Source organism: Dreissena polymorpha, unplaced genomic scaffold (assembly GCF_020536995.1).
Source record: "Dreissena polymorpha isolate Duluth1 unplaced genomic scaffold, UMN_Dpol_1.0 chrUn003, whole genome shotgun sequence".
NCBI lineage: Eukaryota > Metazoa > Mollusca > Bivalvia > Myida > Dreissenidae > Dreissena > Dreissena polymorpha.
This window is the reverse complement of record NW_026273317.1, coordinates 314,968-332,759: the sequence shown is the minus strand read 5'-3', so window position 1 is coordinate 332,759 and position 17,792 is coordinate 314,968. Positions and strand designations below refer to the sequence as shown.

Genomic DNA, 17,792 nt, shown 5'->3' with positions numbered 1-17,792 from the left:
ATATATATATATATATATATATATATATATATATATATATATATATATATATATATATATATACATTTTTTTAGAGTACGTAACATTATAACTTTAAATTCATAAAAATGTGTTAATACGTTAACAAATTACTAATAATACTTTTACTATTATCAATAGTTAAACACACGTATAACACGTAATAATACATATTACGTTACTCCTCTATTTCAGTTTACGTGAGAATAATGATTTACTGTACTGAATACATAAACACTCAGTAAATTCAATTAATATCAAATAAATTATAAAATACAACACATTTGTACATCAAAACAAATCTAGTTCACGTAACAGAACCTATTTGTTTTTCATGCGACAATATATGTCAGTCAATGTCCAGACGCCGTTATGCGTTTAAATATCAGTTAGGTGTAGCCTATTACACCGGTAATTGCCACTCTGGATCAGCAGACGATTTATTTCATAAATCAATCTCTGGGTTAATAGTCGCCATCTTTCGAACTACTTTCAAAAGTACAACAACAACAATAACAGTAGAAGACAATTTTAATTGCGAAAAGTTTAAAAATTGAGTACATGTGTCACGGTTGTTGAGTGGAATAGTGTTATTTTCAACTGTGTACGAAGCATGTGAACTGGTAGTGGAATAACCGAATTGTTGGTGGAAATGGAATTTAGAAATATATCTAATAATTCATCATCGTGTAGAATAATCATCAGCATCATTTCTGTGGAACATTGCACTATTCAAAATACAAGTGTTTCATAGATATGGTGCTTTTGACATAGTTCACTAACCATCAAGACTGAAATGATTCATGCACACAGGTAAAGTAAATAATTGAATTTGTGCAGAATGTTTATTTTTTACAAATTATTTTATTTGACCAATTTATTTTAGATTGATTGCACTGAAACTCAAAGTCTAAAGCTTAGTAAGACACTTAAGCCAGTTTTCTGAGAAGAAACAATACTTGTTCAGAGTATAGCAGGCTCATGCGGCCTCTGGTTTATTTATTTGGCCTCGGTCTTTAACCTGGGTCGCTTTGATTTCTGGTGTTTAGCCCCCATATCAACAAGGCTCTCGACCCTATATGTAGTTATTCATATTGTTTAAAGATTTTGAGAACCCTCACTCGGTGCCAGTGGAGATAAAACAGGGACCTTCTTATAGCTAGATGAATGCATCAAATATGCCAGCAACACTTTATAATCAATAACTTTATAATTGATGATTCTGTTCTTTTAACTACATTACTAATTTACCAAAACAATGTGAAACACATTTTTATGCCCCCAAAGGAGGGCATATAGTGATCGCACTGTCCGTCTGTCTATCCGTCACACTTTGCATTTAGGTTTCGAAAAAATGCTCATAACTTCTATGTCGCTTCAGATGTAACATTCATATTTGGTATGCATGTGTATATGGACAAGGCCTTCCCATACACACACAAATTTTTACCCCTTTGACCTTGAACTTAGGGTCGGCTTTTAGGTTTTGAAAAATGCTCATAACTTCTATTAAAGCGTTTATCGGGGGCGTATGTCATCCTACAGAGACAGCTCTTGTTTTTGCTACTGTCCTCTGCACAAACCATGATATATCTGCATATATGCATCCAACCAAATCAGTAAAACTATTTGTCACTTAATTACAGTAAACGTATTGCATGTTAACTTTTCACCAATATATATATACATGTATATATAATTATATATAACAGATCTTGAAAAAAACTCACATCAAACTTCAAATTGTTTTAGTAAATTATAGGCTTTAATTGGTATTGTGACATTGACACCACTCATGCATGCGACTATACAATTATACAACTATGGAGCACATTATTTATGAGAAATTCCAATACATCAACATATCGTCTCAGATTTAAGGCAGATAATCTAGTGCTTTTTTGCTGCCATTTTTACTACTACACATTTTTTCATTTTATGTTATGATGCATTGATCTTGTTTCTAAATTAACCAAGCAATCATGTTAAACTTTTGAAGAAAGATGTTGTCTGATAAATATAGAAAATATAATCACTACAAAGTGAATAAAATTCAGTTGAATACTGTGACCAACAAAGATTTGCCAAAGAGCAATTCAGATCATGATTTAAATTAAATACAAGTAATATGAAAGTCTGCCTATTGGATCCCAGTTAAGACTTATTTGTCAAATCTGCACATTAATTTTCCCTTAGCCATGTAGAATTTGGGACTAAATACCATCAAGTCATGTAAAAAGGAGCAGGGTATAGCACGCTGCTATTGATCTCTTGAGCTTTCACATGAATTTTACGGGTTATTTTCATACAACAAATGATATTATGTCGTGTAATGATAAAGCATTATGAGCACAAATTATATCTCTTACTAGTGGTGCAATAATCATTTAAGTGTCACATTTCAAAAGAAAATTTATATAAAAAGGTATTACTAATTGTTAAAACGTTATAAAAGGTTATTTCAATTCACTAAAGCATTTAATTACAAGAACAAGTGCATTTTATGTCCATTACAATACATGTAACAGTATTGGCATTGTATTTATCTGCATTTGATGTGCATTTAATACACTTAAAAATGCAGACAAGACACACTTCTAACAGAAACAAATGTATTTTTTCTGCATTTTTCCAGCATTAATACTCTTCAAGTGTATTTTTTATCATCCCAAATACACTTTACCAGGAAAAAAGTATGTTAAAATGCATTTTTAGTTTGTTTTAAGTATATTTTCAAATGCATTAAGACACTCTTTTCTTTTGCAAAAAATGTTGAACAAAAACTTGAAAATATTTAATATACTAAAGTGTAGTAATAATTAAAGTTTTGTATGAGCATCAAAAACAGTGTCTAATTCATACCAGTGCCTATTTAGTAGCAGTAGGCCTTATATGGTCTACTTGTGGTAGAAATAATGCATTTTGTATAATACAACATACATAAATTAAAAAATATAGCTGCCCATACAGTTCAATACAATGTTCAATTAACTACACTATGCAAAGTTGAAATATGACATCAAGCTTGGAATAATCTTTTCAATAATGAATAATATGCTGTTTTAATTTATAAGTGAAATAAACACTTGCATATAAAAACTGATTTTAAATCAAAACTAAATGTTTAATTTGATTTTTAGCTCCACTGGCTAAAGGTCCTGTGTCCATCGTGCATCCATGCATAAACTTTTCCTTTAAACATCTTCTCCTAAACTACTGGTCCAATTCTGATGAAATTTCTTAGGAATGTTCCTGGGGTGTACCTCTTTCAAATTTGTTCAAATTATGCCCCTGGGGTCAAATTTGACTCTGCCCTGGGGGTCACAAAATTGAAAATTTGCTTAAATAAGGCCTAATTTGTGAAAACTTTCAAAATCTCCCGTCCATAACCATTGGGCCTAGGGCTATCAAATTTGGTATGTAGAGACATCTAATAGTCCTCTACCAAATTTGTTCAAATTATACCCCTGGGGTCAAATTTGACCCTGCCCCGGGGGTCACAAAATTGAACATATGCTTATATAGGGTATATTTTGTGAAAACTTTACAAATCTTCTCGTCCATAACCATTGGGACTAGGGCTACCAAATTTGGTATGTAGTGGCATCATATAGTCCTCTACCAAGTTTGTTCAAATTATGCCCCTGGGGTCAAGTTTGACCCTGCCCCGAGGGTCACAAAATTGAACATATGCTTATATAAGGCCTATTTTGTGAAAACTTCAAAAAATTTCTTGTCACTAACAATCCGGCCAAGGGCTATCAAATTTGGTATATAGTGACATTTAATAGTCCTCCACCAAATTTGTTCAAATTTAATCCCTAGGGTCAAATTTGACCCTGCCCCAGGGGTCACAAAATTGAACATATGCTTATATTATGCCTATTTTGTGATAACTTAAAAAAAATCTTGTCCATAACCATTAGGCCTAGGGCTACACAATTTGGTATGTAGTGACATTGTATAGTCCTCTACTTAGTTTGTTCAAATTATGCCCCAGGGTTCAAATTTGACCCTGCCCCGGGGGCCACAAAATCAATTATTTGCTTATATAGTGCCTATTTTGTGAAAATTTTAAAACTCTTCTTGTCCTTAACCATAAGGCATAGGGCTACCAAATTTGGTATGTAGTGACATGTTATAGTTCTCTACCAAGTTTGTTCAAATTATGCCCCTTGGGTCAAATTTGACCCTGCCCGGGGTCACAAAACTGAACATACGCTTATATGGGGCCTATTTTGTGAAAACTTTAAAAATCTTGTTGTCCATAACCATTGGGCCTAGGGCTACCAAATTTGGTATGTAGTGACATCTAATAAACCTCTACCAAATTTGTTCAAATAATGCCTCTTGGGTCAACTTTGACCCTGCCCCGGGGGGTCACAAAATTGAATAAATGCTTTTAAAGCGCCTATTTTGTGAAATCTTTAAAAATCTTCTTGTCGAAAACCATTTGGACTATGGCTACCAAATTTGGTATGCAGTAACATCTTTTAGTCCTCTACCAAGTTTGTTCAAATTATGCCCTTTGGGTCAAATTTGATCCTGACCCGCATGTCACAAAATTTAACATTATATACGCTTATATCTTGCTTTTTTTGTGAAAACTTTAAACATATTCTTGTCCTTAACTCTAGGACCTAGGGCTACCACATTTTGTATGTAGTGAGATATAGTAGTCCTCTACAAAGTTTTCTCAAATTATGCCCCTGGGGTTAAATTTGACCCAGCCCAGAAGGTCACAAAAGTGTACATGTGCTTAAATAGGGCCTATATTTAAGTATTTGCACATGCAGAGAAATTTGTTTCAGCCTTTTTTCAGCAGTGGAGTGATACAGGGCCATCATGGCCCTCTTGTTTAAATACTCAAAAAATGAAACCGTGTTCATGCTTGCATGAACACAGTTTATAAATGCTGTCAGAATTATAAAATATGCAATTACTATAAATACAAATGCCAGAGAAAAGTGCTTTTTGTACTAAAAAATTCCAATGAATATTACAATACTACATTCTGAATACTTTAGTATGTAATTAACAGTTTTTGTCTGAGAAAATCACTAAATTTTATATATTTATTCAAATTCACATAAATCATATTTCAAAAACACATCATTACTTCAAATCCTTTCACACAATACTGAAAAAAAGCACAGTTTCTGATTGTTATTGATTCTTTATTAATTTATACATGTACCATTTTTTAATCTTGATGCATCCTCAATTGTATAATGCACATCTTAATCTGTTTTAACAATTACAATATTAAGATTAAGGCTGACTCAGTAAAATAATAATCCATGATTTCTGCAGTACTTGCAGACAAAATAGGAATACTGCTGTGATATTATCTATCTATCTAATGGGATATTAATTTGGCTTCAATAGAAAAAAATCAAAGCATACACATGTATAAAATGTGTATGTATATATGAGTTAAACTTAAATTGATTGACCATCGATAAAAAGATATTATAATATATGTATGTATATATATATCCTTGTTAAACTAAAAATTAAATATGTATGTTTCTATTACATCATTTAGGACTTTTATTTTCAGACAAAGTAGAGTGAAGCTTAAAACAGTATCCAATTGTAACAGTCAATTTTTGGAAAATCAACCTTATAATTATTTTCTGTGTTGGCCAATGTCATAATTGGTATAAAATGTATATTGAACTGGAAGTTTTCTTTATTTTAAATGATAACATTTGCTTGGTCAGCCATAATTGTCACAATCAAGTGGTCTTTTTACACTGTAGTTTTCTCACTGACTATGGGTTTGTTCCGAGAATGAGCCACACAAAGTATCGTTGGGGAGATGAGTTGTCAATTTTATGTTTATCAGTCTTTCATAATCCAGTATACCTGTAAAAAGGGAATTTGTAACTAATAATCACACAATATACACAATTAAAATTGTTTGCATTTAGATTTATTTAGTACTGCACATTAATCATTTTCCAAAAATATGTAGCAACATTACATTATATAATGCTGCAATACTAAAGTAATTTACTAATTAAAGGTTGCTGATGTGTAATGGATGTGGTGTCCACCTAATGATCTGGAGGTCACTGGTTTGATCCCCAGTGTGGGAGCATTCTTAAGAAATCTCCAAGAGACACCCAAGTACTGGTTCTAGGCCCAGGAAACGAACTCAAGAGCATTTCACATACATGTACGTAGTTAGTACTTTAAATTTAATCGAACTAAAAATGGGTTAAAACTAACAACTGAAACCCTTATTAATACATTTTATTTTGAATCAAGCAAATGTGCAAATTCATTAAAAATAATGAGTAAAATTTAAAAATTCTACTTTAAAGTAATCATGATAATTTAGATCATTTTCAGAATATTTAATGATGATAATGATACAATTATATATTCCCTAAATGATAAAAATAAAACATGTAATGTTAATTTATGAAAAAAACGTTTTAATTTTATCAATATCATGGTAATTACAACTAGATACAGGCAATTAGATCAGAAACGTGCATTAATTATTTTAACCCATTCATGCCTAGCGTCCTGAAAAAGGACATTGCAAACAGCGTAGACCCAGATGAGACGCCGCATAATGCGGCGTCTCATCTGGGTCTGCGCTGTTTGCGTAAAGAAATTTCTGTAAGAAATATTCTAAATATAGAAATAAATATACCAGACACCCCTACTTTTGGAAATAAATTGATCCAATTTAGAAGGATGGGAGAGTCCACTGGGCATAAATGTGTTAATGAACAACCCAGACATTTGTAGTGATTTATGGTCACTATTTGATTAACGTTCTATACATAACCTGTCATAAAGGGTATTTTTTAGCCAGTACTACAATCGGCAATATAGTCTGTATTGCATACATATTCCAACGTCTATTATCGATTCGCTTCCTCAAACTGAACAAATATTAAATGTTTACATCGCGAAACGTAATGCATCCAGTTTCACTTTCGGTTTGGTTGGTTTTGTAAACACCGTAATTTCATCTTAAAAATTGGATGATAGGGTGATTAAATAATAATGGAAAAGTAAATCACTTGGATAATAGGTCAAAATGCAACACAAATGAACGTTAATAGTGCTCTTAATATCAAAGTTTCGGTAAAAAGTTTGGCGCTAGTTCAACGCGCATCTTATACAGCCTCATAACAATAGACTGACAACCTTTTGGGTAGTAAAGTAGTAATACAAGGCAATATGGCGACCGTTAGCCACGAGGCCTATCTTACGGAGGAATCCGAGATAGCCGATGTATCACGATTGCGGTAATTGCGTCACAAAAAGAATTTTCTGGAATACATTGGTTTTAAAGTTATAAACACATGTGATTTCAGTATAATAAAAATGCAATACTTTTGAAGTAACTAGAGTTTCACTAGATTTATATTCAAAGTTGTCCAAGTGAAATGATGAACATTGCCGTATACGGTGAAGTATAAATTTATTGTCAAGCTTTTTATTTTAAAGTTATTTACCGAGTTTCTTGTATTACAAAAATTAATTAATTTTAAAGTGAACGAATTGTTTATTATTGTTTGGTTCAAAGTAAAATATTCAAATCGTTCATACGGTGAGCATTTAATTTTCTTAATAACTTATAATATATTGTATTGTTACAGATTTAAAACATCACGGTCAGAAGAGTAAAATCACGACACAATCATCAGTGGACTTCCATGGACTGACATTATTGGAGCACATCGTGGACAACATCCGGGTACCGCGTCATCTAGGAACACCAATGGATTACGTCATGGACAACTTCCGGTTATTGCATCATGGACCAAAGTCATGGGATAACGTCATGGACCAACATCAGGGGTCCAAATTGACTGACTTATGGGGACCGCGTCATGGACAAACATCAGGGGATTTCAAACGCATTGGAATGTCCTTGCATGCTATAGAGATCATGTCATTTGAGGTGTCCCGCATCATTGAAGCACACTCTATCATATGCAACCATTTTTATCGCATGGCACTTTTCCTAGGGCAATTTTCCTCAGTTTGAAATAAATTGAATGGCACGAAAGCATACTGGTGTCCACTGGCGCCCTCGGGCTCAGGCTCCCAGGAAAACAAGAAAGTTGAACATAGCCAACAATTCAACTCGTTCTATCTTCAATGGACATCCCATAGCCTTCAGTATTGCCATGGCTTGAAACTCTGGATGCTTTAATTTTAGATCAGCTGACCATTCTTTCCAACCACTGGGAGGCCATTTAAAGTTTGGTTCCAGGAATGTTACTGCCTCATCCTGGTCCCACTCTCTCCGGGCTGGAGGAAACAAAGGCATGGCGCCCACGGCAAGCAGCTCCTTGGCTCTCATTTGGTTTGATGGTGTTGGGGGAAGACTTGGCACCAGAAATTCTGAGTTCTCACTGGAAATAATCACAGTTGGTCTTGAATGATTAATGATGGCCTTGATGGGGGTCTTAATCGACCTTGAAACCTCAACGCAGGCTGCAGGTTGTGAAGTTACACTCGAAATGTGTGGCACCGAAGACACGGACGAAGACGAAGTTGCAACAGGCACGACGGAGTGGCCGCGAGAGAATCGTCTGCAGAGGCTGTCTCCAAATAGTCGGCCTGGATAAGAAGCTGTCCGGGGTAGCCCATAATGTCTTCAAACGCAGAAGGAGCTGTGATCTAAACTCCATCCAAAAGTAAAGTTGATCCACCTGACAAATCATCCGATACCAAGACGAAAGATGGGACATGGTTGAATTTGATTGAAGTTATGTGCTCAACCCCAACTCCGATTTCTCGAGCGACTTTTTCTTTGGTGTCCCTATCTGCATCCACAGGATTGGTAATTCGTCAAAGGGACTGTATGACAGTGACAGCTGAGCCAGCCTTTTGGCCAATGTCTCAGGATTAGAGGATGGTTAAATATGTCATCAGACAATTTCAAAGAAAATGAATGATAGTCAAATTATCCTTCAACAGTAGAAGACCCATGTGTAATGGAACTATGCGAGACCAATAGACTGCTGGAAGTGTTCTTTGACCCTAAAGAAATAGTTTGCCAAAAGCTTCAGTCAGTTGAACGTGATGGTCCATAAACTTTAACGAAATCATCCTGGAAGAATTATAAGCAAGCCATCTCCCTGACATGGAACGCTGTCTCCGGAACATTTGTGTCGGGATGCACAGAAAGGATGTGGCGTTTAAGATCATTTCCACGACAAATGGTTACATTAAAAAATGGGCACGCCACTCCAAGACGCTGTTGCACCGTCTTTACATGCCTCTCAAATTGGCGTTGAGTTGCCAACGTGGCATGGCACAACCAACAATTTCGATGTTTCATTCTGTAAATTCCAGAAAGGTATAACAGTTTACAAGTTTGAAATTTAATACTTAAAGCCTCATATAAGGTGGCAAATCCAATTATTATGCATAAAGACTGGTCTATTTTTTAACGCATTTCAGTTACTCTTGCATAAAAAATGATAATACCACAGCTTAGGTGCAACGTTGTCAAGAGTTATGGAAGATATACCAATTTCATAATTTGAAAAAATGTTTACATCTTTGCAATTTCCGTACATTTTCGCGATCTACGATGTTCCTCGGCTTCTTTTGTGAAGTACGCATATATTGATGACGTAGGGCAAACAACACAATTTCCTCGTAAACAAAGAAAGCCAACATGAGTTCGGTAAGATATTTTTGTGTTGTACAATATTTTGTTTTACATGGAATTGCATCATGCATACTTGCTTTAGTTTATGTTTCATTTTCTTGATTTAACTTTTGCCTTGATTGTAATTGCGACTTTGCAGACATACTTATTTTAAAGAAACTTATTGCAACTGTCAATTCACGTCGGTGTCCATATATTTTCGGACATTGAATTTAAAAAAACAACTGTTCTTATGTCTAGAAAAATGCTTCTTCATAGGCATCGTCGAATTTAGCGGTTGTATAAATCGTTTATATACCCGTAAAGTAGAGCAAGTTGGTTATTAATAAATATGGTTTCATGAATTTGGTGCAATTAAATATCTGTTTTACATGTACATGAACAACTAGAAAAGCTGTCAGACGAAGCATGCATTCTACAAATACAAGTGCCACAAAGTTTGGTCACCTGATTCAAATGGCATTAAAATGTGTTATCTTTCAATATTCCCTTTAGACGTCATCATCAAGCTCAAACAGCATTTTTGACAGTCCTGTGCGTCTAGGAAAAAGGAGAGCCTCGCAAAGAAGTGCATCCCCAAGCACAAGTGCCACAGAGAGCCCAATTCGACCAGGTATATATAGGTAGCTGCTTAAAAAAACTTGGCGGTGGGCCCTTTTTGTCAATTTTATGGACAATAACAGGGATTTCAATTGAAGCAGAAACCTGCGTTTTGATGCAAGTAAACTGCAGTTTTTTTCCGTTTTTAATCCTGAACAAAAATAGCTTTACATCATTTTACTTCCAAAAGGACAAGAAATGATCTTTATTGCTACAAATAATGCTTTTCTGAAATTGTTTTAACCATGAATATGACAAATAAGCTATAACAAAATATTAAACATTCAGAAAAGAACACATTTAAAATTACTTGAGTGTTTTGACCCTAACAATTTTCATTTTGACCCCTTATAGTTGGCAATGGCAGGTCATTTCGACTTCTGGTTTTAACCATATACTGAAATTCGTGAAAAAAAAATATTTTGTACACATGCCTTTTGACTTTTTCAAACTTTATTCAAAAGCAGTTAATTATTATTGCTACATGCATCATTTGTAAAAAAAATAATTACTATACAACTTAGGTTGTGTTTTTTTTGTAGGTGAAAACTTAAATTTAAAGAAAATTTAAGGTACTTTTAAATACATAGGACATACATTGTCGTATGTCAATTGGTACGAAATAGAAAACACAAAAAAATCAAGAAATATGTTCATCCATTTATTTTTTAAAAATATAACAAAATGTTTCAGCTCGTGGCAGAGGAAGGGGCAGAGGAAAGGGCCAAGGTCCGGCTTCCCGAAAAGGCAAAAAATCTGTTCGGGAAGCTGATCCAAATAGGGATGAAGTTGCCCTTTCTGTCATTCAAACAAGGAAAGACAGATTTCGAGTAAGTATTAACTAGCACATAATATGTGTAGTTGATCTCCAAGTTTTGTGATAAGCATAACCTAAAAAACTGTGAATTATAGTGTCTATGAACTTTTTAGACTGAAAAATATCATTGAGGAGAAGTGCAATGCAAAGGAAACATACCATACCTCTTATAGATTTTTAGCTATCGCCTTTTGCAAGTTTGTATACTTTTAGTTTACCTGAAGCATAACAATTACTGATATTAACTTTTCACATCATAGAATATACGAATTTATTTAAGAGAAGTTTAGTGCAAAAAAAAATATAACTACATTGTATTCTTTGAGTAAGTGCCATTTTAAAGTGTTAATACTGGCACTTGGATTTTGTCTGGAGCGTATCAGGAAAGTGTAATCTATTTCTGCTACCAGTGGCAGTCAGCAAGGCATCCGTGTTCTATGGACGCATTTCTAGTTTTAAAAATGATATTCCAATTTTATTTACTATTTATAACATTATTGTTTATTTTCTTACAGTTTCTTTTCTTTTCTTTAGGAAGAAATGAAGACCATGCCAAGGGAACAGCTTGAGGAAATAATATTGGGGATCCTTGATGAGAACCCTGGTCTTATATTGGACTTTCATAAGCCAGTTGCCAGGGGTGAAGGTGGATACCATCTACCTGAGGGTGCTGAGTCACCAGACTGGTGTGTGTGTGGAAAATGCAGGGAAATGCCAACCCAGGCAGAGCGAATATGCTGCGAAAAGGAGCCAAGACACTGCTTTTCTCTACTGCCTGTAAGTGACAAATGTTATCTAAAGGTTTTAATGATTAAAGAACATGACCTCTATGTCAACTTGCCAGGTACAGATCGCTCATGATAGTATGAAAGTATTTGAAGTTTGAAAGCAATCGCCTTGATACTTTAGAATGAACCAAATATTCAAAGTTACTAAGTTGAAAAAGGGCAATAATTCCGTCCAAAAGCCAACCAGAGTTATGAAACTTGTCATGTTCAGTCCGCTTATGATAGTAAGGGAGTGTTGCAAGTCTGAAAGCAATAGCTATGATACTTTATGAGTAAAGTGGACCAAAACACAAAACTTAACGAAATTTTCAATTTTCTTTGTATAAAAAGGTCACATAATTCTGTCAAAATGCCAGCCAGTCTTGAATGCAATAGCTTTGATAAATAGACAATCCCAGAATCGATAATATGGGTTCCGCCATATTGGCTATTACGTAACCCGCGATTGAAAACGGTACTGAAGAATTTGACAGATTACAACGTTATCATAGTGTACATCCGCTTCATTCCAATAAACAGTACTTTATGACTTCGCACAGTAGGATTGAAAACAAGTGAAACATGAAGCCAAGTGTCGATATGTATCACATCGTAAATCAATATAATTTAAATAAAAAATATACACGATAGATTAAAAAAATATGTGTCTCTGCAACAATATTCAGTGACAACACGTAATGTTAAAGGCCGAGTTGGCATTTTTAAGAATACCTTTCAGTAATGCTTTTGTATAAAATTTAATTATTTCTTTATGGAATAAAATAATTCAAGCATAATTATAAAGGCATAGAAATATCTTAAGTCTGAAGTAAACGTTGTGATTTTAGCGTAAATAGTGCCGGCGATATTAACAAAGATCTATCAATATATAAAGATTGGAAACATCCATTCAGACCATTTTTTTTTATAGATCTTCGATATTAATTAGATAGATTTAAGGTCGATGTAGACAATTTTATTGATATCTGCCTTTGTTTAAGCCTATATTATTTCTTATTAAATGTCGTACTTTCTATACTTTCCGGAGATATTCATTAAGAAACGTTGTGAGATTAAAGACTGAGAACGAATTCTTTTATCGAATAATACATATCTTTGTTTGTTTAAACAGTTACCATTTCTCTATTAGTATTTCCCTTGTAAGTGTCATTTTAAAGGTAATCTACAAATCTATAGCCAAAATGAAGTTTGTGATCCTAAAATTGTTCTGTAAATCTTTATTATATCGAAACTCTGTAAGATTTCAGGTAGAGATTTTTTTTAAATTAAAATTATGTATCTAGTTTAGTTTAAAACTAAAGTGGTTTTTAGCAATCTTTTATTTAAAAATCGCTCTCAAGCTAATACAAAAATATCTAGCAGGGAATGAATTTTGTGATTTAAATGAACAAGTATCGGAGTAATTCGCTTGCAAAACTGTGTAAGATGTCAGGATATGTCATACTTTTTTTATTGAAAATGAAATATCAGCTTTTGTCTACAACTTTCTTATATTATTATTTAAATAACGTTTTACATGTTGCCTGAAATACTATTAAATTTTATTAATAACATCTTAATTCACGATTGAAATGTTCAACATGAAAAATAATGAGCCTTAAATAATCTCAAATAGTTCCAATTGTGTTCTCTAGATTTCCTAAACGTATGTCTTTATTAAATTTTCGTAAAACGGTCTAAATTTACGCTAAAAAAAATAAGTGATTAATTTTTCTTTGATTACGGATTATTAATGACAGCAACACACATCTCTTGAAAAAAAAACATCAGCGATAAAGGCGCAAACGAATTCGCTAAATGGGAGACGATGTTCCAAGTGTGGATTAAAAGCGTTTATGGGTTTGCCCGTGACACCACACGTCTGCACATGTGTAGATAGCGAAATTAAGATAAGATATCACGCGTCACATTTAAATAACATGTTAAATGACAATCAAGACATTATTCATGCCAGGGACCTACACCATGTCCATGTCCATGCTGTGTTTTATTACTCTTATACGAATGCAGATGAACCTTATTTCTACTAATTACGTAATTTATATTTAAAAAAACACGAACTATTATGTGGTTGTCAGATCGATAACAGAAACTCTTTAAATCCTCAAATATATTTATTAAAACCGTTTCGCTTCCTTGTTTTGCGTTGGGACCTATACACACATATATAGGTCCATGTTTATTTCTTCAGTACCGTTTTGGAGGCGCACGAGAGTATTCAGGGGCGGGTAATCCGGTAGGTATCAATTTCTGGGATTGTCTATATGAGAAAAGTGGACCTAAACACAAAACTTAACCGGACGCCAACGCTCAGGTGATGACAATAGCTCATATTTTTTTTTCTCAAAAAATTATGAGCTAAAATGGCTACAAATGACCAATAACAATTGCATGTGTGTATGTTGACAAATCATGACACAATAATGATTTTGAAATTAATTGTCAAGTTGTTAATTTCAGACATCACAGTTCTTGTGCTGGACCTTGCAGTACTGAGACTCGCGAGACTGCAGCGAAGGGACATTCTTCTGCTGGATGATGCAGATGAAGAGGACCCGCACAAGGCCAACATACATGCTGCCTACAGACAATATATACTGTGGGCACATGGAAGGCTTGGAGTAGGAAACAGAAGAGTTATACCATCATGCTGTGTTTGGGCCATCAGAGACAAGTACCCTGACCCCTTCCAAATTTATGTGGGTTTTGTTCCTGCCCTTCTTGTTTAAAAAGGTGTGGCATTAACCCTACAGCTTTGAAAGGCATCAGGTTGAATTATGGTTATGCAGGGCTTGTTTTCCTTCTGTAACAAGGGCCTAATAAAGGCCCCTTCCCTAAGGGAATTTCGTTAAAAAATCATGCAATTTTCCCCAAATTAAAGGCTTACTTTGGGAAATGTGTTCCCCTTTTTCATTTTTGTTGAAAAATTTTTTCCTAAATTGAAGGCCATGCCCTTTCCCCAAATCAAGAAAAAAAGCCCTGTCATGTTTTGCAAAACAACAAATCATCAACTTTTTATTTATGAAACATTATCATTTCGAATAAAACAATATAATAAAGTATTAATAATAGTGATTTTTGGTAAATTATAAAATTAATACAAATTATCTGTCTTGTACATTTGTCTCCCAATGTTATAATGTTAACCCTTTACATCCTGGGAAATTTGTCGTCTGCTAAAATGTCGTCTGCTGAATTTCTAAAATTAGCATTTTCATCGAGTTTTTATGTCCTCCACTATTGTAGTGGGGACATATTGTTTTTGCCCTGTCTGTTGGTTGGTCTGTTGGTTGGTTGGTTGGTCTGTTGGTTGGTTTGCGCCAACTTTAACATTTTGCAATAAGTTTTGCTATATTGAATATAGCAACTTGATATTTGGTATGCATGTGTATCTAATGGAGCTGCACATTTTGAGTGGTGAAAGGTCAAGGTCATCTTTCAAGGTCAGAGGTCAAATATATGTGGCCAAAATCGCTCATTTTATGAATACTTTTGCAATATTGAAGATAACAACTTGATATTTGGCATGCATGTGTATCTCATGGAGCTGCACATTTTGAGTGGTGAAAGGTCAAAGTCATCCTTCCAGGTCAGAGGTCAAATATATGTGGCCCAAATCGCTTATTGTATGAATACTTTTGCAATATTGAAGATAGCAACTTGATATTTGGCATGCATGTGTATCTCATGGAGCTGCACATTTTAAGTGGTGAAAGGTCAAGGACATCCTTCTAGGTCAAATATATGGGTCAAAATTGCTCATGTAATGTAACTTCTGCAATATTGAAGCTAGCATTTTTATATTTGACATGCATGTGCATCTCATGGAGCTGCACATTTTGAGTGGTGAAGGGTCAAGGTCAAGGTCATCCTTCAAGGTCAAACGTCATATAGGGGGACATTGTGTTTCACAAACACATCTTGTTTAAAGAATACTATCAGAATAGCAAACAGTTTGGATCCTGATGAGACGCCACGTTCTGTGTCATCTCATCTGGATCCAAACTGTTTGCAAAGGCCTTCAAAATTCGGTTCCCGCACTGAAAGAGTTGAAGTATTTTTATTTTATGTTTATCTAAGTTGACTGTCTGTCTCTGGTCAGATTGTAAACTTGCAAACTATCTAAGACATTGGTCCAGTAAGCTTTCACGTCGGTCAGTCTCTTTTGTTGTTAACACAATTTCTTATTGCAACTTAATTATTGAATTTGGTGTAGTTGTTTTATACCGCTGGAACAAGACACTGATTTTTGCATTGATACCTCATAAGTCAAGGTCACAGGTTCATTTTAATAACTTTTTCTGTGACAGCCTTGTCCAAGTGTGGTCATTAGTTCTGTTGTCCCACTTCATAATCTGTATTGGTGTTGCATTCAACAATGAGACCCATATTGAATTTGGCGTTGACACCTTCAAGGTCAAGAAAAATTGTATTTTTAATGTGTATTACGGTGTTTATCGACATGACATATGACACCCTTCTATGAGTGATATTGCAAAGTTCTGTTTGACTTTCCGTCTTCACATTTTGTATAATTTTTGTTTATGACAAGACAAAAGTATCCAGTTTAGTGTTGATACACCAAAGGTGAAAGTCATATTTTAATTTCAATATATATATGTATTGTGTCTTAGTAATAAATCTCAACCTTGGTATGGAAGTTGCATGTAACTAGTTCTGTTCAGAGGTCAAAGTCATATTTTAACCTTTCAATTTTATAACACATAACATATAACAGCTGTATGGACATTTTAGGGGGAAGACATGTTTCACAAACATTCCTTGTTTATTTTGTATATCCATTTTACTTGTTTGTAATTTAATTAGTAACACTATTTTCTGTGTGAATAAGTCCATGTATGTTGTATTGATAGCAGTGTGTTCAAACTGTGTTAACTTTTATGTAATTGATAAACATTTCTGGGTAGAACAATTTATATATGTGTCGCGTTCTGAGAAAACTGGGCATAATGCATGTGCGTAAAGTATCGTCCCAGATTAGCCTAAGCAGTCGGCATAGGCTAATCTGGAAAAACACTCCGCTTTTATGGTATTTTTGTTTAAAGGAAGTCTTTCTTACCGAAAATCTTGTTTAGGGTTAAAGTGTCGTCCCCGATTAGCCTGTGCGGACTGCGGTCTGGGACAACACTTTACACACAGGCATTTTGTCCAGTTTTCTCAAAACGCGACACATATGATGCATGTATATAATATTTATTATAGAGTATTTTATGCATTAAATGAAAAAACAACATATAAATAAGTTTGTTTATTTTTATTGGCAGTAAGAATGTCAACATGTTAACCACTACATAAGTACATCTGCACAGTCATTACAAATAACATGCAATTTCAGTAACTTAAGGCAGAAAATTCCAGTATCAAACTGATTTGCAATTGCTTCTGACTAACTTAAGTAATTTTATCTAGTTTTTTTTGGAACGCTGCATACAAAGATTCAATGCTGTGGTATTAAGTCAAGATGAATGTTTGACAAAATTACAACAAACGTAACATGTATGTTATTTTTTGATAATGTCTACAAGGATATAAATATTACCTCGAGCTGAGTAGCCTTGGCCCCTAAAATTTGTGATGCGCTCAAATGTTTTAAGAAAAAATATTTTATCATCTTTACAAAAAGATTGAACAACCAAAGTTTGGCTCATGTGTTCAAAATGTTAATTGATAGCCATGGTCTATGTAACTATGTTTGAACTTCGGTTTTTGAGTTATATTTTGAATGAAATTATGTAAAAAAAATAAACACATTTCCACAGAAACCAAAAGACAATGGTTGAAAAATATACATTGCAATTAATTCTGTATTCAGTCAGCAAGCAACAACAATAAAGGCTAACATAAATGATAAAATATGTGTTGTTTTTAGAACAAAATAATTACTGTAGAT

General features: G+C 34.0%; 1 protein-coding gene and 1 long non-coding RNA gene across 2 annotated transcripts; one reads left to right on the top strand and one right to left on the bottom strand.

The window, feature by feature from the left end:
* Positions 1 to 5,693: 5,693 nt before the first annotated feature.
* LOC127863232 (uncharacterized) lies at positions 5,694 to 6,947 on the bottom strand. Its single transcript, XR_008041003.1, has 2 exons — positions 6,827 to 6,947; positions 5,694 to 5,889 (listed from the first exon to the last, which is right to left on the bottom strand). It is a non-coding gene; the product is annotated as an uncharacterized LOC127863232 (long non-coding RNA).
* Positions 6,948 to 9,682: 2,735 nt separating this feature from the next.
* On the top strand, positions 9,683 to 14,610 carry LOC127863261 (uncharacterized). The gene is made up of 5 exons (XM_052402661.1): positions 9,683 to 9,691; positions 10,172 to 10,289; positions 10,970 to 11,106; positions 11,628 to 11,870; positions 14,329 to 14,610. Exons 1-5 carry the CDS (start codon positions 9,683 to 9,685, stop codon positions 14,608 to 14,610), a joined length of 789 nt encoding a protein of 262 aa, XP_052258621.1.
* Positions 14,611 to 17,792: the final 3,182 nt, after the last annotated feature.

Excerpts from the sequence above, each read along its gene's own strand:
- LOC127863261 (XM_052402661.1), top strand. Across the intron at positions 11,107-11,627 it reads CAAGGAAAGACAGATTTCGA|GAAGAAATGAAGACCATGCC; the intron begins GTAAGTATTAAC and ends TCTTTTCTTTAG. Across the intron at positions 11,871-14,328 it reads ACTGCTTTTCTCTACTGCCT|TTGTTAATTTCAGACATCAC; the intron begins GTAAGTGACAAA and ends TTAATTGTCAAG.